The sequence below is a fragment of the Chrysochloris asiatica genome, unplaced genomic scaffold (genome assembly GCF_000296735.1).
Source record: "Chrysochloris asiatica unplaced genomic scaffold, ChrAsi1.0 scaffold00083, whole genome shotgun sequence".
Taxonomy (NCBI): Eukaryota; Metazoa; Chordata; class Mammalia; order Afrosoricida; family Chrysochloridae; genus Chrysochloris; species Chrysochloris asiatica.
The window spans coordinates 9,668,965-9,692,776 of NW_006408601.1; the positions used below are offsets into that span (position 1 = coordinate 9,668,965).

At 39.2% G+C, this 23,812-nt stretch overlaps 1 protein-coding gene across 1 annotated transcript in view; it reads left to right on the plus strand.

The window, feature by feature from the left end:
- The window catches only part of ZDHHC13 (zinc finger, DHHC-type containing 13), a 67,883-nt gene that overhangs the window by 9,955 nt on the left and 34,116 nt on the right, over positions 1 to 23,812 (plus strand). Inside the window, exons 2-8 of the mRNA XM_006865811.1 lie at positions 4,500 to 4,645; positions 8,291 to 8,413; positions 9,963 to 10,040; positions 13,703 to 13,847; positions 15,356 to 15,420; positions 16,677 to 16,839; positions 17,085 to 17,210. Of these exons, the coding sequence (XP_006865873.1) occupies positions 4,500 to 4,645; positions 8,291 to 8,413; positions 9,963 to 10,040; positions 13,703 to 13,847; positions 15,356 to 15,420; positions 16,677 to 16,839; positions 17,085 to 17,210 (846 nt within the window). The remainder of the gene's footprint in view (positions 1 to 4,499; positions 4,646 to 8,290; positions 8,414 to 9,962; positions 10,041 to 13,702; positions 13,848 to 15,355; positions 15,421 to 16,676; positions 16,840 to 17,084; positions 17,211 to 23,812) is intronic.

The following is a 23,812-nucleotide window of genomic DNA, read 5'->3' on the forward strand; positions in this document are numbered from 1 at the left end:
ATGGCACCTGACAACAAGACCTGTTCTTGCCCTCCTTTTCCTGACCCTAGTTCTTCACAGACAATTGACATGTTAGGTCCTCTCTATATGAACATAGGGGCTGGGGACAGAAGCCAACTGACAAATTCATATGGTCATGCAGTGTGCTATTGTAAGCTCTAACAATATAGTTCTAAATTACACTTTTTACTTAATAGTTCAGTATATACGTATGGCAAGGTTTAGAACTAAAGAAAGTGCATGTAAATCTATTCTAAATTAGCCTTTTTGACAAATTTGAATGTTTTTAGAGGAGGGTCAAATTTTTGTCAGCTTGGATTAGATTCTTTTTGTTTTCACTTCAGTGAGGAATGAGGTCTTGCTATAAATAGAAATGTACTCTTGTCATTTTCTTATTTGCTTGTGGTTGTGTCACTATTACTATCTTGATTCATGATTTCTTTGTAGGAGTTATTTAAAGCCACTTCTTCATCTTGGAAGGGATATTTCTGTTAAAATTTACACATTAACCTACTGCCGACTCATAGCAACCCTATGTGACAAAGTAGAACTGCTTCATAGGGTTTCCTAGACTGTAAACTTTTTCAGGAGCAGATAGCCTCATCTTCCACTGAGTTGCTGATGGGTTTGAACTGATGGCCTTGTGGTTAGCAGTCCACATGCTTAGCCCTTGTGCTACCAGTGACTCCTTTCTTTTAAAATTAGTTGTTGTTGTCAGGTGCTGTTGAGTCAGTTCTGATTCACAGTGATCGTGTACAGGGTTCCCAAAGCTTTAAATCTTCACAGGAGCAGAAAGTTTCATCTTTTCCCCATAGAGTGGCTGGTGGGCTTGAACCGCCAGCCTTGTTTTTCGCAGCTCAGTGCTCAGCCTTAGAAACCCTATGGGGGCAGTTCTACTGTGTTACAAAGCCTATTGGGCAGTTTCAATTCACTATGAGTTGAAAATTGACTCGATGACATCTAACAACAGAGTTTCTGGGTGGTACAGACAATTAACATGCTTGGCTGCTAACCAAAACATTGGAGATTTGAGTCCACTCAGGTGCCGCGGAAGAAAAATCCTTCCCAAGAACTCACCATTGAACATCCTATGGAGTACAGTTTTACTCTGAGACACATGGGGTTGACGTGAACTGGATTGATTCCACAACTGTTGGTTGAGTGGTTCTGGAGTCCTTCGGTGGTGCACATGGTGTGTTATATTTTAGGGAACTTTCAGTTATCAGCTTAGCTGTTAACCAAAAAGTTGGAGGTTCAAAGCTATCCAAGGCTTGGTGATCTACTCAATCAATTTGAACCTGACAAATCTAAGATTTTCTTTAAAAAAGAAGTTTTAAGCTTGCCATTTGGTGCTTCTTTTAGTGGTGGTCTGAATATGACATTTGTTGATTTAGCTGATGGAACAGTGTTGGCAGTGGAGTGTTTGTAATCACTTCTATATTATCAATTGCTGTATGACAAATTACCCCAAATATAATAGCTTAGATAATATCCAGTTATCCCCATAGTTTCTGTTCCTGAGGAGTCCAGGCACAGCTTATCTGGGTCCTCTGCTCAGGGTTGAAATCAAGGTGAAGACCGAGCTCTTCCTCTCTCTGGAGCTTGCACTCCTCTTCTAAGCTCACACGGTAAGTGGAAGAATTCAGATCCTGCTAACTGTAAAGTACACGGCCTTGAGGGCCTTGTTTTCTTTCCTTCCTTTTTTAAGAATGTGTAAATACTATTCAATAATTTCAACATCATACATGATATAAATGTAGCCCTTAGCAAATGTGAAGCAGACGGGAACTTCCTTAATCTGAGAAAAAGGACATCTGAAATACCTCAGAGCAGACATCAGTTATATTTATATACCAACAACAAACAATTAGAAGGTAATTAAAAAAAATCGTTTATAGCAGCATAAAACGCATAAACTACCTACAAGCAAGCTGTGTAATACTTCTGTGCATATAGGCACACTTTGTTGTATTCTACTTTGCTCTGGTGTGCTTTATAGATTTTACATTGTTTTAAACCTTTAAAATGAGAGGTTTGTGGAAACCCTGTGTTGTACAAGCCTACTGTTCCATTTTTCAGCCACATGTCTTCACTTCATGTCTGTGTCACATTTTGGTAACTCTCACAGTGTTTCAAACTTTCTCATAATGCTGTTGTATACTCTCAATCAGTGTTTTGGTTCCCCTGTGCATATAGAAGTTACGTTTACACTTTACTGTGATACTCATTTGATTGCAGTGGTCTGGAATCAAATTAGCAGTATCTCCGAGGTCTGCCTGTAAACCTAGAAAATAGAGGAATTGATAGAGGGGTGTGCCCTGGTCATGAGTTGTAAGACTAAGTGTTGTAGAGATGTCAGTTTTTTCTAAATTGTTTTGTAGATTTCATGAAACTAATCAGAATCTCAGAAAGTGTAGAATTGAGTTACATGAGCTGAGAATATAATATTTCCAAAAGGTCAAATGTAACTAAGACATTTGAAGGTGGGAATTCTACCAGATACCACACAAGAGAAAATATAAAGTAAGAATAAGGAAACTTGAAACCATAAACATTTAAGAGGTGGTTAAAAGTACAAAAGTATTAAACGGAAAATTCGTATTGTAGACTTAACATTTTGGTTATGAATCGGACTGCGAACCACAAGGTCAGCAGTTCGAAACTACCAGCTGTTCCATGGGAGAAAGATGAGGCTTTCTGCTTCCGTAAAGATTTACAGTCTCGGAAACCCTGTACAGGGTCGCTATGAGTCAAAACCGACTTGACAACACTTAACAACAACAACAACAACTCCCAGAAAATGTTTTTAAAGTGCTTTAGACTTAGTGTAAAATCTGTTTCAACTCCAGTTGATTGCGTCTCTTAGACATTCTTTCTACACATGCAAGTATTTTTGCTGTTAAGTGCCATCGAGTCGGTTCCAACTCATGGTGACCCTGCATAGGGTTTCTGAGAAGTAGCTGGTGGATTTGAATTGTCGGCCTGTGGTTCAAATTGACTTTGTGGTCCAGTGCATTATCCTGCAGCGCCGCACCAATGGTGCTGGTGGTGGTTATGTGCTGTGGAGTCAGTCTGACTCATAGTGACCCTGAATAGGGTTTCTGAGAAGTAGCTGGTGGATTTGAATTGTCGGCCTGTGGTTCAAATTGACTTTGTGGTCCAGTGCATTATCCTGCAGCGCCGCACCAATGGTGCTGGTGGTGGTTATGTGCTGTGGAGTCAGTCTGACTCATAGTGACCCTGAATAGGGTTTCCGAGGTTGTAAGTCTTCATAGGAGCGAAAGCCTCATCTTTCTCCTTCGGAGCAGCTGGTAGATTAGAACTACTAAACTTTGGGGTAACAGCTCAGCTCATAATCCACTACACTGTAATTACCAGTTCAAACATCTTAAAGATGAAAAGTATTATAATAATTATCATTATTAAGCTCAGTGTCCCTTAAGATGTTGTTTTAAGTGCCGTTGAGTTGGTTCTGACCCGTAGTGACCCTGTATAAGGTTTCTGAGGAGCAGCTGGTGAGCTTGAACCACCAACCTTGTGGTTCAAACTGACTTTGTAGTCCAGTGCATTAACCCACAAACTGTCTTGATGGGAAGGTTAGGCAATTCAAGGAAAAATTGCTAGAACAAATATTTGGGATGATTGGCTAAAACAATAAAAATTTTCTCCATTCTTCAGCTAATTTTATGGGAGACAGAGTAAAGAGGCCCATTTTCTTGCTGACTGTCAGCTGGTGACCACTTTTACTCCTCGAGGCACCCACACAGTTTCTTTCCATGTAGCCATCTCATTGTTACTGTTAGGTGCCACTGTTCAGTGTCACGGGGTCCTGGCGTGGTGCTGTGGATGAACGCACTGGACTGCAAAGTCAGTTTGAACCACAAGGTCAGTGGTTCAATCTCACCAGCCACTCCTTGGAATCCCTATACAGGGTCGCTGTTGGTTGGAACTGACTCGATGGCAGTCAACAACAACAACTGGTCATTTCCGACTCAGACCCTACATGCAACAGAATGAAACACTGCCCAGTCCTGTGCTATCCTCAAAGACAGGATCTTACATAACATTACATGATCATGGGAGTTATTGTGTCATCACTTTTGCCATATTACAATCAAGTCACAGGTTCTGCCCATACTCAGGGGGGAAGGGATGAGATTAGTGTGACTCATTGTGTGTGTGTGGTTGTTTCTTTAGGGGGAGCCTGCACAATTCCACAAAGCAGGGGTCTGGCAACTTTCCTACCATGTGAATAGCTATGATCCTCCACCTAGTACAGACAAGGTCTGTGTGTAGTCCTTTTCTGCTGATGCCCATTTATGAAGTATCTTTTCTAGTGAACAGAATTAAGATAATCTTCCTTAGGATAAATTTCTAAGACCCAAAAAAGTATAATTTAGTACTGTAACTATTATTGGTAGTAACAAATGCTTCATTATGTAATTGGATGGGATGTTGATGTTATTACTGTGCTTTGTCAAATTACTCTTACTTTCCAGTGCAGGAATCACAGCCACGGATCTTACCCCTCAGGATTTGGTCGGCATGGCATCGGTGCACATGAGAACAAAGAAGTTGCCAAGGCGAAAGAAATTCTTCCTCTTATAGAGGACTCTAATAACTGTGACATTGTAAAAGCTACTCAGTAAGTTTCCCGAATGTTTATCCTTACGTTCTGTTGGATTATAATACTGTATGCGCAGTTTTTGGCACTCTATGTACATACCTTCCTCACTTCAAATGGTAGTTCCTTAACACCAGTGCTAACACCAGTTTGTCATACCAGCATCAGAGCTTAAAACAGTGTGCATTAGCTGTCTATGTACTAGACTTTCCCATTAGATTGTAACTTCTTAGAAAAGCATGTCTTTCCTCTGCTGTGCAGTACTTTCACAGTTTCCTTCTGACACAGTGAAACTGAGAACCAGAACTTGGTAGGTCTGCCTTGGTTTTCCAGGTCTTGCAAGTTTTCCACCTTTGATAGGGTACAATCTTACCACTTTTCTCTCACTTGTTTTTGAGGAAGATACTTGAGTTTCCCTTCTCAGTTAGGTTTCTACTGTACACAGCTTCCCGCTTTTGCAGGTTTTGCTATATTAGGTGCCCCATAAGTGCATGTTAGGTGAGCAAGTGATTAAAAATGACACTAAAGTTAACTTCTGAATTTGAAACACAAATCCTGAGTCTTATAAAAATAGATGGAGAAAACATAGCTCATGACTTTGTGAATACTTTTTAACACATATCTGGTAACAGAGTACTTTGTATGTGCCAGTTATGCTGAGAACTGTGGGAGAAAGGTGATGGTGGTGGTTCTGTGCTGGTTGGTTCTGATTCACAGCAACCCTGTTTAGGGGTTCTGAGGCTGTAAATCTTTACAGGAGCAGAAAGCCTCTATGTTATACCACAGAAGAGCTGGTAGTTTCGAACTGTTGACCTTATGGTTAGCAGCCCAGCTTGTAACCCACTATGCTACCAGGGCTCCTGGGGAGAAAGGCAGTAGCATAGAAATATGTTCACTGACCACTTGAAACATTTAGTGGTTGTTTTTATTTCATCATTTTCCTTAAACAAGTAATTCATTTTTGGTATCTGCATCAAATCGTTTATTCTCAACTTTTTCCCCATCATGGATCTCCTTGGTTACTAACATCCACCCTACCTCACATAAGATACTATAAATACTTTGAAATATTCTCTCTCTCAGATTACATTGTTGTTGTTGTTAAGTGCTGTTGAGTCAGTTCCGACCCATATCGACCTTGTATGGGATTTCTGAGGAGCGGCTGGTGAGTTTGAACCCCTGACCTTGCAGTTCAAACCAACCTTGTGGTAAAGTGTTTATCCTACAGACTACATTGATTAGTAATTTATTTGCTATTTGTAGTAACCGAATCTAAATCTGCCAATCAGTGCTTCTAATTAGTATGAAAGAAAGGAGTGTTACTGTAGTAACTTGATATAATTTCCATCAAAAGCAGAGATATTTGGTGATTAATTAGCCTGATTGACCTTACCATGGCCTACTGAATGACGTCTATTATCCATACTATATATATCAAACCCACTGCCACCCAGTCAATTTTGACTAACAGCGACCCTGTAGAATAGAGTGGAGTCCTGGTCTGGTGCTGTAGGATAAGCACTGGACTGCTGACCACAAGGCTGGCAGTTCAAACCCATTAGCCACTCCTTGGAAGCCCTATACAGAGTCTGTATGAGTCAGAACTGACTCAACAGCATTTAACAACAGGACAGAGTAGAACTGCTGTTCCTTTGGGCTTCAGTGACTGTAAATCTTTATGGGAACATGGGAGTGTCTTTCTTCCACGGAATGACTGGTGGATTTGAACCACTGATCTGGCTGTTAGCAGCCCAATGTTTATTCCACATGAATTATATTAGTTTTTAAAATATTGATAATTTGAAGGTTTGAATTACTATGTACTGTATAAATATTTTTATGTTTTTAATTTATATGAAGACTAGCATATTCTTAGAGTCCTGGTGTGGCACTGTAGGATAAGCACTGAACTGCAAGGTCAGTGGTTTAACTCACCAGCCACTCCTTGGAAACCGTATACAAGGTTCCTGTGAGTCAGAACTGACTCGCTAGCACTTAATAACAAGAAGCATATTCTTAAGGTAGATGTTTGCTTTAATTAGCATAGAAACATTAAAATGTTTTTCTGTTACCAAAAAATCTGTTATGTGAGACATTGGGTTCTATTTAAGGAAAAATCTCAGTAAAACCCTCACATTTTATATCTTACAAAGTTTCCTTCAACTCTTGAACCTTCTCAAGCGGTTGTGAGGAGGTCTTCAGTTTACTTTGGTCAAGGCAAAAGAGAGCTAGGATTTGTGTGTGTTTGTATATATGTGTTTACTTCTAATATGTTTCTCAACTAAAGGGAATGTTTGCAGTAAAATATTAACATTATCACTTAGAAATGAAGCGCATGTGTGTTGTTATTAAGAATTTATTATCACATATTTTCACTTAGTACTACCAAGCAGGTGTCTCTGCCTAAAAACCAAACATGCTATGAACACATGCATGCTTGTGATGCACACAGTTTTGTTTTTCTGTCCCAGCAGAAGCTATTCAAATCTAACTGTGGGAAACAGAGACAGTCCTACCATTCGGTCTCATTTTGACCCTTGAGGCCCATTGAGGCCCATTGAAACTTTCAGATCCCTCATAGCAGAAATAAATTTCAAAGAAAGTGCTAAATGGTTAGTTGAGACTTATTAATTCCAGTTGGAAAAAAATATTACTTTTCTAAATTAGAAAAATGATAGCATTATAGGGAGTCACTTTTCTCCTCCTTAGTCAGGTAGTCAGCCACATAATGACGGCACAGCCTCCTAACTATCTCTCACATCCATCTTTCTTGTTCCATTCCTGTTGCCCTTCTCTAACTTTAGGTTCTCATTGCCTCTTGCTTGTGTTTATTGTAATAACCTCCTAACTGGTCTCTCAGTCTCTAGCCTCATCCCTTTCTAAGCATCTTCCTTGCTACCACTAATATAATCTTTCTTAAAACTCAGAATCTGAGTACTTTCCTCTTTAAAGCCCTTCACTGGTTTCTCATTGAATAATAAAACCTAAATTTCATGGCTTGACATGGAGAAGACCCTTGTTATTCTAGCCTTATCTCTTGCCATGCCATCTCTTATGCTTTGACTATGCTAAGTTTCTTATATTTCTCTGACCCACTCTAGCAGTTTCACACTTCTGAGTTTTGTACATGTTATTCCTTCTGCCTGAAGTTTCTTTTGCTCCATTCATTAGTCTCAGCAACTTAGCTTATATATCATGTTTCTTCTCCAGGAGGGGCTGACCATTTCTTCCTCTGTTGTATCTATGCCATGCCATACTTGTTTGTTGAATTGATCCCAAGTTTGCTTTTAGTCTCAATCCCTATTGTGAGGTGACTGCATGGATATGATTTGATTCAGGAATAAAATTGTAGTCAGGAGTTGGCACCATGCATTCCTGGCACATACTGGGGATCAGACAAAACATTTTGAAGGACAAACCTGAGTGTTAAAGTTTATATAAGAAAATCAAATTTCACCCCAGGTGAATGAATCTGATCAATTAGGTATATATGTGCAGTTTGGTTTGGTATGTTTCCTTTGTGTATGTCTTTGTTAATGATTGTATTTGTGTTGACTGAAAGAAAGACAGATTACATGAAGACATGATAAGAAGAAGATGAATTTTGATATTTGAAATGATTTTAAATGGTATCTATAATGCCTTTCCCCCCACTCTTCATTTGAGATATGGGATTTTTGACCGCTGTAAAGAGTTGGTAGAAGCAGGATACGATGTCAGGCAACCAGACAAAGAAAATGTGTCGCTTCTTCATTGGGCTGCTATTAACAACAGACTGGATCTTGTAAAGTAAGATATAGTATTTGTCTATTAAAGATTATAAATTGTGTACAGGCATACCTTGGCGATATTGTGGGATTGGTTCCAGAGCATCACAATAAAGCAAATACTGCAATAAAGTGAGGCACATGAATTTTTTTGGTTTCCCAGTGTATATAAAAGGTATATTTATATTATACTGTAGTCTTTTAAGCATGTAACAGCGTAATGAAAAAGTTTACAATTATGTAGGCATTATCAAAATGTAACAAGAGACACAAAGTAAGAGCACATGCTGTTGGAATAGATACCAATAGACTTGTTCAAGGCAGGGTTGCCACAAATTTTCAATTTGTAGCAAAAGTATAACATCTGTGAAGTACAATAAAATGAGATGTGCCTATATTTATAATTGTAGACCTCTCCTTCATTTGTCTTTTTCTTCAAGTGCAAGTATGAGAAATGATCCATCTATAGAGCTCTTGTAAGAGTACAACAGAAACCTTTGACCACACACATCTGTTCATCATAGAGTATAAATCAAACTCAACCTGGAAGTGAAACTGAACATTTTTAAAAATGAAAAGTAGGATATTTTCTGAGTAGAGCAGAAAGTTTCATCTAGTGTAGAAGAAACATTGAAATGTTTCAACATAGTAATATCAGGAGAATAACTTTAAAAAAATAAACAACTAAATATGGAATAGTTTTGAGTAGACGTGGAGTATATCAAATATTTCCTGTTCATAAAGCATTGCTGCCTACCCATTGATAGCCTTCGGTTTTTTTTTTTTTTTACATTAGCATATAATGTATACATAAGTTTATAAATGTGTACATATATTCTGTATATTTAAAATCTCTGAGGTTTGAGAAAATTTATTAACTTTCAAATATTCTAACATACCCTGCACTTGCAGGCAAACTCTTTGTAGAAATAAACAGATGTATTGTTTATAAGTATGTAAGTACAGCCGTGAAGTAATGATACTAGTTTCCATTAACCACAGAAGAAAACCAGTCTAGTTCTCTTATAGGGTCACCTTATGTGGTGCATCACATCTGTGTTGTCAAAATAGACCAAAACACCCAAAATGATTTCCTTTTTTGGAAAGATGTTAAATTTATTTTTTGATACTTATTTTTTAGAATTCATTCTCACTTTTATTCACTTTCAGAATTCATTGGTATTTCTCATTTTATACCTGTTAAGTGCTATCTTTCACGTATCTACTTCCAAGTTAAGCAATAGAATATTTGTAATCCTATACCTTTTTCAATATAGACTCTCATGAATATTGTGGTAGTTGAATATGTAGAGTGTTTGGTATGTGAGTTATAGTTGCATTCTAATTATAGTTGGAGTAATTACTTACATGCTAAGAATGTTTCAGCAGGAGCTTATTTAATACTACACTGTGAATCATTCTGACTTCAGTAGATCCAGGGGCGTTAGAAGTGGTATTGCTCAAATTTCTGTTTTCGAACACATTTATTACTAAGAAAAGATACTATTTTCTTTTTCAGTGTGAATTTAATAATTTGAAATCTTATTTTTATTTGTGTCTGCTTTTAACAGGTTTTATATTTCAAAAGGTGCTGTTATAGATCAACTGGGAGGAGATTTAAATTCAACTCCTCTTCACTGGGCCATCAGGTAAGATTTCTTTAAATGCTGAAGCTGCTATTCAGAATCCAAATTACCAAGTTCATATTCTAAATGTTATAAACCAAAAATTTCAGTGATGATGGAAAGATGCTGTATGGTCACCTATGAAATCGGGCTGGTGCACCTGAGGAATTACAGTCAACATTTTTTTTTTCACTTTAATTTATTTAAATTTAAGTAGCCCATTTGGCTAGTGACCTCTGTTTTGGACAACAGTTTTATAGACAGTTTGGAAGCCTTTCCTTTTTATTTTCTTTCTTCCTCTTCATTTAAAAAAAAAAAAAAATCACAGTTTTAAAATGTCTCCAGAAGGGATATCTTTTTGTATTTAATTAAGGGCTCCATTATACATAAAAACTCAGATGTGTGTGTTGTGCTTTCGTTTTATAATCAGAATAGGTATATTTAACATTTGGTCACATGAATGAGAGCAGTAGTTTAGTGAGAGTTTCAACAACAGATGCCTATTTGAAAACTCTTCTAGCTGTCATTTTATTTCAGAGATGTGGATTCCATCTCAAAGTCAATATAAAGTAAATATGTCTATTAGGGTCGAATGTCTTTTCAAAGTTGTTACAGAATAAACAAATTTTTAGCAGCTAAATTTATTAGAATGTTTATGTTTTCCAGCCACTGCCATCTTTTCTGTGCTATGTGTGTTACCCATCTAAAGCAGAAGTTAATGATGTGACTATCTTGATACCGATGAACTTCTTTTCTTTTATTTCTGTTCTTTGTGGCTTATGGGTTGATGTGAACCTGAAACTAAAGTGAATAATGGTTCATTTAATGCAAGAACTTGCATCTTTTCTCTGTAGCATAGAATTGTGAAGAATCTAGAATTAATTCATAATCACCTGTAAGCTATTAAGGAACATTGCTTTACATGGAAAAGATTATAAGGAAGCTGCACAGGAGTTTCAAAAAATTCATGTAAAAATGGAATGAAAAACAGACTCAGAATCTGGAGAAATTATCTCCTCTGAGCCAGCCGGCTTAATAAAATCTGAAACTCTACTTCACCTCTCCGAGTGGCCTCGGTTTCTTTGATGACAGATCAAGAGCTGCAGTGATACTCTTGAATCTAAAACTGCTGTAACATTTGGTTCCCTGACCGGGAAACCTACCACGCTGGTCCCTTGAGCCACTGCATCGGAGTCGGGGAGTTGCTGATGGCGCGCTCCCCTCAGCAGATGAGACGGTGTACCACCGCCACATTTGACGGCACTCCTCCTCTGAGTGACAGCTTCCACTTAAAACCAAATGGCCACCACTCGTCTGTCAGTTTGTCATACTGTAGTGGCTTGTGAGTTGCTGTGATTCTGAAAGCTATGCCATCAGTATTTTAAATACCTGCAGGGTCACCCATGGTGCACAGGTTTCAGATGAGCTTCCAGACAAAGAGACTAGGAAGAAAGAGTGATGAACGACTTGCAAATATTTAGTCACTGAAAACCTTATGACTAGCAGAGAAACACTGTCAGATATAATGCCGGAAAATGAGCCCCTCAGGTTGGAAGGCACTCAAAATGCGACTGGGGAGGAGCTGCCTCCACAAAGTAGAGTTGACTGTGATAACGCGAATGAAGTAAAGCTCGTGGGAGAAAAGCCCACAGGACGTTCATTTGCTGATGGGACACAACTCAAAATGAAGAGAAACAGCTGTAAACATCCGTTGAAAATCAGAACATGGAATGTACAAAGTATGAATTTGGGAAAATTGGAAGTTGTCAAAAATGAAATGGAACGCATCAACATCGATAGCTTAGGCATTAGTGAGCTGAAATGGACTGGTATTGGCCATTTTGAATCTGACAACCACATGGTTTACTATGCTGGGAATGACAAATTGAAGAGGAATGGTGTTGCAGTCATAGTCAAAAAGAACATATCCAAATCAATCATGAGGTACAACACTGTGTGTGATAGGATAATATCCATACGCCTACAGGGAAGCCCAGTTAATACCACTATTATTCAAATTTACGCATCAACCACTAAAGCCAGTGAGAATGCAACAGAAGAATTCTACCAACTTCTTCAATCTGAAATTGATCAAACATGCAATCAAGTTGTATTGATCATTACTGGTGATTGGAATGCAAAGGATGGGAGCAAAGAGGAAGGATCAGTAGTTGAAAAATATGGCCTTGGTGCTAGAAATGATGCTGGAGAACGCATGATAGAATTCTGCAAAATCAATGATTTGTTCATTTCAAATACCTTCTTTAGACAGTATAAGAGATGACTATTCACATGTGCCGTAGAGTTGGGTTCTGACCCGGTGAGACCCTGTCTAGGGTTTGTAAGGAGCAGCTAGTGAGCTTGAACTGCCAGCCTTCCAGTTCAAGTGAACTTTGCAGTGCAGTACATTAACCAACAGTGCTACACTAGGACTCCTGTAAGGAGTTCATCCTCAGAAACCCTGTACAGGGTTACTGTGAGTTGGAACGGACTCCACAGTACATCACCACCACCCCCACCAATGTGCTCCGGTGACACTTCCAATCACATGGTGCTGCATGTGCTCGCTGTAGACATGGCCTGTTGTTTTTGTTGCTGCCAGTGTTTTTGTATTCCCAAATTTGATAAATTTTCTGGTATATAATATTACAGTAATATGATATTGTAATACATTTTTGTGAACTTATATAAAGAAGTTTCTTGATAATGAAATAGTGATTAAAGGCAAAAGAGGAAAATAAGAACAACAACAAAAAAGATGAAACAATACATAGAGTCACTGCACCAAAAGAATCAGTCAGTGTTCAACTATTTCAGGAGGTGTTATTTGAAGGAAAAAGTCCAAACTGCACTAAAGACATTGATGGGAAATAGGCTCCAGGAATTGTCAGAGTATCCACTGAAATGGTTCAACAAATGGATCAAGTGCTGAAAGTGCCCACTTGTCTATGCCAAGAAATTTGGGAGACAACTGCCTGGCCAGTTGACTGGAAGATTGGTATTTGTGCCCATTCTAAATAAAGGTGATCCAACAGAATGCAGAAATTGTTGGGCCGTATTATTAATATCATATACAAGTAAAATTATGCTGAAGATAATTTAAAAATGGTTACAGTAGTACATCAAGAGGGAACTACCAGAAATTCTCGTCGGATTAGAAGAAGACATGGACTGAGGGCTATCTTTGCTGAGATCAGATGGAGCTTGGCTAAAAGCAGAGAATACCAGAAAGATGTTTACCTGTGTTTTATTGGCTATGCAAAGGCTTTGGACTGTGTGGATGATAACAAACTATGGATAACATTGTGAAGAATGAGAATTCCAGAGCGCTTAATTGTTCTCATGAGGAGGAACCTGTACACTGACTAAGAGGCGAATGTTCGAACAGAAAACTGGATAGTTTAAAATCAAGAAATGCGTGCATCAGGGTTGTATCCTTTCATCATACTATAGGATTTGTCAATGTACAATTACTATTTACACATGGTTGTCAAGTTTACCACCCATTCCCAAGAAGGATGGTCCAGATAGCTCTAAGCTTAAAGAATCTAAGTGACAAAGATTTATAAATTCTCTTAGGAAATGATCTTTCCCAAGTCCCTCTTAACTTAGTGATAGTAGCTTCTTCCTGAGTTTTTTTCTGCATGCTACAAAATTCCACATAATTTTTTGTCTTCTACCTACAGACAAGGGCATTTACCTATGGTCATATTGTTACTGCAGCATGGTGCAGACCCCGCTCTCATCGATGGAGAGGGCTTCAGCAGCATCCACCTGGCAGTATTATTCCAACACATGCCTATTATAGCCTATCTCATCTCAAAGGGACAGGTAGGCTTTCAAATGTATCTTATACTCCAGCTTTTGTAAATTTGAAGAGTTTGAGTAGGTTATTAATAGTTTATTCTCATTTTTAAAGTAAAGTTATGATACCTAGATACCCAAATATTAGTTCAGCATGCCTAGCTGTTGGATACTGCCTTATGTGCTTCACTGGGGACAAACAGGGCAGGTCATTCAGCTCAATAGCATACAGTTAGATGTTTCTGAAACTTGTAAGACGGTAATAGTTTTCCCTGTGAGCCGAGCAATTTGTGCAGTTTTTTTTGTTGTTGTTGAAAACACAACTTCAAAGCCTGTATTTTTCTTCTGGTTGAATGTAGAAATGGTAGTCAGATCACTACATTAACCTAACATTTGCTTTTGTTATTTGAACCCAAATGGGAGACTAATTTGAATGGATGCTTCTTAGTGTTCTCTAAAGTAATACCATGAAAAATGGCTCACCTTTACGAGGTAACCCTTTATGGCACAGGTTAACTGATAGCTTATCGGCAGTGGGGGTTTCACTGTCAGCTGTACTTGCCTGGGACCTACAGAGTCGTTTATATGTTAGACTCTTGTAGCAGGCAGGGAAACATGTTTGCACAGATGCTGTTGGAATGATTATGCTCCTTTTAAATAAGCAGTTTCTCTCAGACTTGGCCAGTTAGAGTAAAATAATTATAACTCTTGAGTCTCATTTTGACAAGATATATATGAGGAAGAGCCTTATCTACTTCTCTTTTGGCTTCTTCCCAAATTGTATTCCTCCAAGGTCCATAAGAATCTTCTCTTTTTCTTTGTCTCAGTTGGTACCATTATTGTGCAGCTCAAACATGCACCGACTTTATTAAAAGAAACACATCCTGATAGAGAGGGGAATTCCATTATTACACTACTCTTAAAAGTCGAAAAGAATCTTTCATATTTTACTATTTGAAGCATAAAATATGAGGAAGGCATCAAAAAGTTTGTGGGAAAATTTCCTTATTTTAAATTACATTTTTCAAAATCTTTTAAGTTCCCCTTGTAAGTCCAATGGACCTATAAAGTCCAATATAATGAAGTGGGCTCAAAAGATAGGAAGTTCTTGATTACTGAAAGTGTTTTAAGTAGAGGATGGATAAGCTTATATAAGACATGATAGTATGAATTAATGTATCAGAGAAAGTTCAGAGTAAATGAATCCTAAGGTCTTTATAGTCTCATATTTTTGAAGATGGCTATCACTACTTTTCACTTTCCCTTCTGTTCTCTTCACACCATACCATGTTTTAAATCTGACATTCAGATTTTCCCTTGAAAAATATCTTGTAGAGGTCCACAGATTTTCAACCTGTGAATGCAAGGTAGAGCATTCTTTTATTGAAATAATATTTGAACTCTTCCTATAGACACATTAGTCATGGTGAGTATATTAAAGAGGGGCTCCAATAAAGGCAAGACAAATGGAATTTAAATGAGTTTATAGGGCATAGTTGAAAAGTTATACTGATTCACTCTTCTTTTGAATATAGAGTGTGAATATGACAGATTTAAATGGGCAAACTCCTCTCATGTTATCGGCTTTCAAAGTACTTGGGTAAGTAAGTGAGTTTAATTCAATTGCCTCATTCTGATTCTGGACTCTTAACAACTTCCTGTCTGTGTATGTCATTTAAGCATCTCAGTCTATGTGAGATGACAATACCTTCTGAAGAAGAAAATAAGGTTTACCCTTATGGATTATGATACAGATGTTTAATGTAGTTGCAATATAAAAATCACCCACGATATACATTTTCTCTGTACTGATACTTAGATGAAAGACTTGAAAGCTATGAGTGGAAAAAATAATTTTCTTATAGAACATTTAGTCATTAATTGGATAAATAGCACAGCATTTAACTTTGCCCAAGTTAAATTTAGGATTAAAAAAATATCCTAATAGAACAATACCATGGGATGAAAAAAAAAAGGAGAAACTTACTCTACTATGTTGTTAAGAGCTATCAAGTCAGTTCCAACTCAGTGACCCTGTGTAGGATTTCTGAGGAGCAGCTGGTAGTTTTGAACCACTGACCTTGCAGTTCTAACTGACCTTCTGGTTGAATGCTTATCCTACAGTGCCATACTAGGACTGCTGTTCTGCTATGGTGGTGGTGGTGATGTGCTGTGGAGTTGGTTCCGACTCATAGCAACCCCGTACAGGGGTTCCAAGGCTACAAATCTTTACGGAAGCAGAAAGTCTCATCTTTCTCCTGTGGTACAGCTGGTAGTTTCGAACTGCTGACTCGTAGCCACTACGCTACCAGAGCTCCTTGCTGCTCTACTATACTTACGTTTAAACTATATTATCTGAAAGAAAATGTGTATGAATTATTTAATAGAAAACTGATTTGCTTTGTAAACCTTCACCCAATGCACAAAAAGAAGCTTCCTCCCCCACTCCCACCACCCCCCCCCCCCGCAAAGAAAGCTGTATAGCAAGCAGTTATTTAATAGATGTCACTTTTTAAAATCTCCTGGAAACCAAACTAATTGCCACCAAGTTGATTCCATCTCTAAAAGTGCTCCTGTCACAGGTTTCTGAGGCTGAAATATTTCCAGGAGCAGAAAGCCTTATCTTTCTCCCATGGAGCAACTGGAAGGTTTGAACTTCCATCCCAGTGGTTAGCAGTCCAATGCTTATCCTGTAGTACCCCCAAGGTATACATTGCACAAAGAAGTCCCTAGGTTACTCATAATACTTGCTGATTGTTTAACTGTTACATTCATTAACTGAAACGATTATGTGTATTTATCCCTCAAAGCATCATCTCTGTAAATGCCTCTTGTTGTTTTACTATTTTGAGACAGGCCAGAACCAACTGGATTTCTATTAAAGTTCAATCCTTCTCTCAATGTTGTCGATAAAATACACCAAAACACTCCACTTCACTGGGCAGTTGCTGCAGGAAATGTTAATGCAGTTGACAAACTTTTGCAAGCTGGTTGTAGCCTGGACATCCGAAATATTAAGGTATGACCAGGTATTTCTTTATCTACCTTAACTTATTGTATCTCCCCTCAGAAGATGTATAAAGTAACATAAATGTAACCAGGTTTGTGTAGTCACCACAAGATATCAGTAACAATGGCTGGCTACTCTTTAGGAAAGTCTGTTAATGATTCTGATGAGCTTTTAAAAAAGTTTCACATACGTGCTGTAGTAAAAATATAATTGAAATTTCTTTCTCTCCCTTTTTGTTTTGTTTTGTTTTGAAGGGAGAAACTCCTCTTGATATGGCTCTGCAAAACAAAAACCGTCTCATCATTCACATGCTGAAAACAGAAGCCAAAATGAGAGCCAATAAAAAGTTCAGACTTTGGAGGTGCCTGCAGAAATGCGAGGTATTGTCTGTGGTATTGGGCCTGCCTTTTGGAATGTTGTTGTTAAATGCCATCAGGTCAGTTCCGACTCAGCATCCCACTGTAGGGTTTCCGAGGAGCAACTGGTGAATTTGAACTGCCAATTTTGTGGTTCAAACCAACCTTGTGTTCTTGTGCTTATCCTGTAGTGCCACACCAAGATATGGGATAAAAGACCCTTCTTGTGTGTTTTTGTTTTTTTGGCATCAGGAAAAACCAGGGAACTTATTTTTGTTGTTGTTTAAGTGCCAACAACTTAACCTGAATAGGGTTTCCAAGGAGTAAGCAGATGGGTTTGAACCACCACCTTGTGGTTAGCAGTTCAGTGCTTATTCTACAGTGCCACACCAGGACTCCTTTTGTTAAAGTACCATCAAGCAGATCCACATCATAGTGACCCCGTATAAGGTTTGCAAGACTGTAAATCTTTGTGAGAGCAAAAAGCCTTATCTTTTAAAACCTCAGAGTGTCTAGTGGGCTCAGACTTGTGGTTCACAGTCCAGTGTTTGTGCTCTCAGGATTGGTGGGACAGGCAGGAAAGGGCTGCTGCCATCAGGATTCCCCCATCCTTTAGTCTGTGTGAGTTGAGCTTGTTTCTCTCTCCCCAGGTGGAATTTGGGGTTCATTGTGCTGATTGTTAGAATCGGTCTCTTTACCAGGAGAGACTGAATCGTGTCCAAATAAAAGACAGGCAAGGCCCCAATCTTGGATTTGGGATTCTAGCTCCTGGTTTCCTAGAATCAGGCTGAGATTTGTTGCCTTGAGTTAGGGCAAAGAAAATGAAATGGGAAGAGATAGGCAGCTCTAAATATACTTCTTTGTTGTTGCCTTGGTTCCAACTCATAGGGACCCTGGATAGGGTTTCCAAGGAGCCACTGGTTGATTTGAACTTCCACCCTCATGGTTCCCAGTCCAGTACTTGTCATACAGTGCCACACCAGCAAACATACTCAGCAGCATATAAGGTGAACCAGGGCAGTCCTCAAGCCAAGGCCTTCTCCCACAAGATTGTCTCTGAGAACCTGAGAAACAAGGTGCCTCAGACTTTCCCAGTACAACCAGAATTCTTCTTGGAAGACAGGATGGTGAGACTTCACCCTCTCATGCTTCGGACATATTATCAGGAGCGACCCAGTGGGGAAGGATATCATGCTAGGTAAACTGTAAGGTCAGTGAAAAAAAAAAGGAAACCCCCCAACAAGATGGATTGGCACAGTGATAGCAGCATTGGGCTTGAGCTTAGCCATGATCGTGAGGATGCTTCAGGCACTGTTTTGTTAGGGTGTGCACATAAGGTTGCTGTGAGTCGGAATCAACTCAATGACATCTAACAACAACATGCAATGAGAAACAGGTCCTTGGGTTCCCCAAAGATCTAGTCATAGAAGGGCCCATCAACTTTCAGTATTTATAAAACAGAAGAAAGGGGAAGACATCCTTAATGCATGCCATTGCTAATGTGGAAAGTACTTTATGGTGGTATGTTCACTTGTGGTCTGAAGGGGTCTCTAAATACAAACCATTCTTGGGGTCCCTAGGCTTTCTTCTTCCATTTGGTTCTCAGGCATTTGATTTGACTCACTAACCACACATTTGAGGAAAACTTAAGTGTAGGTTTACTATCCACCTAGTGGTTTGTTGTTGTTGTTGTTGTTAAGTGCTGTTGAATTGATTCCAACCCATAACGACCCTGTATAGGATTTCCGAGGAACAGCTGGTGACCTTGAACTGCCGACCTTGCAGTTCAAACAGCTTTGCAGTCTGGCGCATTAACCCATAGCACCACACCAGAACTCCTGGTGGTGGTTGTTGTGAAGTGCCGTCGAGTCGGTTCTGACCCATAGCCACCCTGTACGGGGTTTCCGAGGCTGTAAATCTTTACGGGAGCAGAACGCCTCATCTTTCTCCCTCGGAGCGGCTGGTAGTTTCGAACTGCTGGCCTTAAGGTTTGCAGCCCAATTCAAATTGCAGGCATAGTGGCTAAGGAAATAATGACGTTTACAGTTGTTGTTGTTATATGCTGTGGAGTCGGTTCCAATTTACAGTGACCTTGTACAGGATTTCTGAGGCTGTAAATCTTTATGGGAGCAGAAAACCTCATCTTTCTTACACGGAATAGCTGGTAGTTTTGAACTGCTGACCCTGAGGTTAGCGATCCAATTCATAACCACTATCTGAAGCTGGAAAGTGGAGGAGGAACTCAGTTGCTTCAAGGACAAGGCAGATAATACAGAGTATGTGATACAGTACAAGTCTTGTCAAAGGAGGCAACTCCTGTTTAGTTCAAACTGCAGATGAGAGTAAGCATCTGCAGTTTGATTGTTCAAGAGAAGCCTGACATTTTGATTTTAATATGAAACCCCTTGATTCTCAAATATTAGCTCAATTTTTCTGAAAAGACTAGGTGAGTTACATAATGCTGACGGTTCTGTTTTCTCCTACCTGCTGTGCTGATGGTGAATGTAATCTCCCCTGACTATCACTCTTCAGCTACCTCTCGCAATTGCAAAAGAGGCACCAACTCACAGTGCTGCCCTGATTTTCCATGCACACACAGCTGTACTCTAGAGCAGTGGAGAACAACTAAGTCTACCAGGAACACTGGGAGGCTCAGCTAAGGCCCCCAGGGAGAGCTTCGGGCTGGCCAGCAGGCATGAAAATGAATAACTGCTCTTTTTGGGACTGAGAGGTCCTTATCTGACTCAGAGGCCAGAGCTGCTGCTCATGGGACTTCTAAGGGTTCCTTAGCACTGGAAGTGACTGGCAAATCCAATCCAGGCCCCTGGCTGACAGGAGCAGGGCAGTTGTTTTTGCATCCGGGAGTTTCCGTCCAGTGGAGGAGGGTCCATTGTTTTCACCACATCATCTACTCTGGGGCTGATCTGCTTGGCCACCACAGTGATGCTGCTGTCAGTGGCTGAAGTCTTCATCTTGGCTCCTGAGCTTATTGTCATGGCAGTAGGTTTTTCTGTCAGAGTGTGACAGTTCTTCAAAGTGGCAATACAGTGGGACGTGAGACATGAGGTATCTTCATTCCAATCTTGGTTCTCCAGAGTGGCCTCAATGTAAGGGTTGGTGATAATGACATCATCCAGTTCTAACTCAGAGAGCTCAGTCTATGATGTCACAATGGACTTGGAACCCTAACACTACAGCAGGTCTCCAACCTGGGCAATACCGCCACCAAGGCTGCAAAGGAGGCCAGGAAGATGGTGGCCAGAGCTCCTATGGCAATGATCACCATAGTTTCCTTGCTTGGGAACGCCCTCAGCCCTGTCATATCCTCCCTGGGAACTCAGGCTTGAGAGAACGCAGCAGGCCTCCTCCGGCGGTGCCCTTGGGAAGAGTTGGCTTAGTGTTTCATTATACCTGCTGATGTTATCTTTCCCACGTGTCCTGCTCCATAAAGTTGGACATGTGATGCTTTCATTGGCTGTTTATTATTGGTCCTCAGCTGCATGGCTCTCAGAATATTATGGGGTACTTCCACATTTATTTATTCAGTAAATGGTTTAGATTCTTAGGTAAGAAAAAAGAAAAAAAAATTTATTATCTAAGGAATTTTACAGATGTGGAGTCCCAGTATGGCACTGTGGGTTAATGCACCAGACTGCAAAGCTGTTTGAACTGCAAGGTCGGCAGTTCAAGCTCACCAGCTGCTCCTCAGAAACCCTAATTAGGGTCGCTATGGGTCGGAATTGACTCAGTGGCACTTAACAACAACTACATTCTAAGCCTGTTGGTCACTGAATTTTTTGTCTTTCAATTTTCCCAAAGAAAAACAGTAGTATTCAAAATATTTTGTAAAAAGCATGAGGGGTTAGACTTTAGCAATGTAATGTTGCAGACTTTAGGTATGGTTTCCTCTGTTACCTGAAAGTAGAGCATTCCTGTGAAACCTTTCTAAACTGAAGTGACAAAGTGAAAAAGCAATTACCATTAACTTACATGAAAAAAAGTTCTAAGCAGTCTCGGACTCAAAAAGTAACCTATCAGGTTGTACCAAACAACACAGAAAACCTAAAATCACAGTAGCATATAGTTTTCATAGTTTTCATGGTCACAGCTCAGAGCTATGACCGCTTGGTGCTGAGATGCTGAGTGTTGATCCAGGGAAGGAGCTTGGCACCAACCAGCACTGCCCCTTTAATGGGTCACTGCTAAACAAAAGCTCAACACTTGTTTCATGTTTTGCCTTTTTTTGTTGTTGTTGAAATTTTTTGTTGTGACAAGTGATTTATAGAGAAGATTATCAGTTTTACATTAATGAAATCTACACTTCATTTCATCTCAGTGATTGTAATCCCTTCCATGAAACAGTAATTTCTGACTTTATCCCTGTGGTGCTTATTTCCGCTCCACCCTTCTTCCTATCCCTTCTGAACTTTGTCCTTAGGTAACTGTTGTCCTTCTGATCTTAAATGGTTGACCATTCCATGGCAAGCATACCTTACTAGTGTTGTCCTCTCTGTATACCTATCTACTGCCTGGCTGAATATTGTGCCACTTGAGTGAGTTCTATTCTAGACCTGAAGGGTTGCTGAAAATTCATTTGGGATTTCTTTCTGTAACAAATACTGGTGCTAATGTAGGTCTTTTGCAAAAGCAAAGGGGAGTAAAGCAAATTTTTCAAATGTGGAGGATACTTATATATAATGCCACTTTTTAAAATCAGATTATCAGGAATTTTATTTGAAAAGTGGAGCTCAAATTTGATTCATTTTTTTAAACTTTAGCCATTTATAGTGCACTGGATAATAGGAAACATTAGAAAGTTCAGCCTGTTGTCATGAATGGCTAGCAAAATCTAAGTCATAGTGGTGAGTACAATACAGATTGTTAAAATGAGATGTTGGATTGATTTCAGTGTTTTTGGTGTTGTCAAATATGATGATATTATCCTGTTATCTAATAAGAATTCATTATTATACTTTTGGAATGGTTCTAAATTAACATGTCAAATTTCTATGCAGAGGTCATGTGTACTATACCTATTTTGCATTAGGTATATTGAGGGAGAGAAAGAAGTAAGTTACTCCTCTGTCTCCTTTGCCAATTTCTCTACTTCTCCCTACCTCTTCTTATTGTTCGGATGGCCTACAGCTTTGTACTTGAATCTCTTTTCTATCTACTCACTCCGTTGGTGATGGCATGTAGTTCCTTTGACTTTAAGTACCGTCTATATGTTGACACGTCAACATTTATCTCTCTAGTCCAGACTTTTACAGGCTCTTTTGCTCAACTCCCTACTTGATTCAGCCACTTCAGTGTCTAATGAACATTTCCAACATAGCGTATTCAAAACTGAACCCCTGAGCTCCTCCTTAGGGGTAAGTGGTAGCTGCAGCTTTCCAGTCATCTTTGCCTTGTCAACCACACCCCACATCAGCCCACCAGAAAGTCTTGTTGGCAGGCTGTGCCTTCAATATCTGTGAGAACCTGACCACTTCTCATCACTCTACCATTTGGGTCCAGCCACCACTTTCTCATCTGGGTTACTGCATTTGCCTCCTGATAGATCTCTCTGACCCCTCTCAACACCCAGTCTAGTCTCAACACAGTAGTCAAGTGAATCGTTTTAAAGTGTAAGTCAAATCCTGTATCTCTCCATTTCATCCAGCATAAAAGCCAAAGTTGTTACCTTGACTTTCCAGGCTCTGTGGGATCCAACTTTTTATACACTATAAAATTCACCTACTAAATTTATTTGTCTATCTTTCCTACTGTAAGTACCATAATTGGAAGACCTTAAGTTGTGTTCTAAATGCCTAGAATAGGGCCTGGTAGATCGTTTGCCCTCACATATTTGTTCAGTGAATAATGTTACTCATTTACAAGAGTATTATATCTGAGATTAGACTTTTGAAATCTATATTTCATTCTTATTTTGGTTGTGAGATTATGTTGTTTGTAGATTCTCAATTTACCTTTTCAATCTGAATTTGCTCATTTTGTGTCATCATACACATCAAAATCAGAAGCATTTTAAAGATTTGTTATAATTTAGAGTCGTCTATCCCCAGAATGTGGCTTAAAGAAAGAAGCAAACACTGAAGAAGATAGGGCAAACTAGATTTTCCTCATTGCTATTCCAAAGAACTGGTTTGTTTCATGTATGTTATGATTAAGGGAATGCATTGCCCAAATATGATAACCTGCCCTTTATGCAGGTGGTCAGACTGTTGACTCCTATAAGTTTCATTCTATAAACTGTCTGAGAATAAGCCTGACTCAGTAGCATGGTGTAGTCTTTGGCCTTCGTGTGGCATTTGACATCAAGAACAACTCCCTTCTGAAAACTCTTCCATTGGCTTCTCTGAAACCTTTACATTTCCTCATTTTTATCTTACCGCTCTGTTCCTTCTGTTTAGTCTTTCTTGGATACCTGTGGTTCTTTAGCTTATCTTTTTCTCTAAATGACTATATTGACCAAGATTCTGCCTTTCTATATCTGCAGGCTGTCCTTGGTATGTTGCGGCCTTACCTCCCATATATGAGGGAGCTTCAGAAAGTTCATGGAAAAATGAAATTAAAAGAAACTGGAATTTTTCCACATATTCTTTGGAGCCTCCTCAGATAGATGT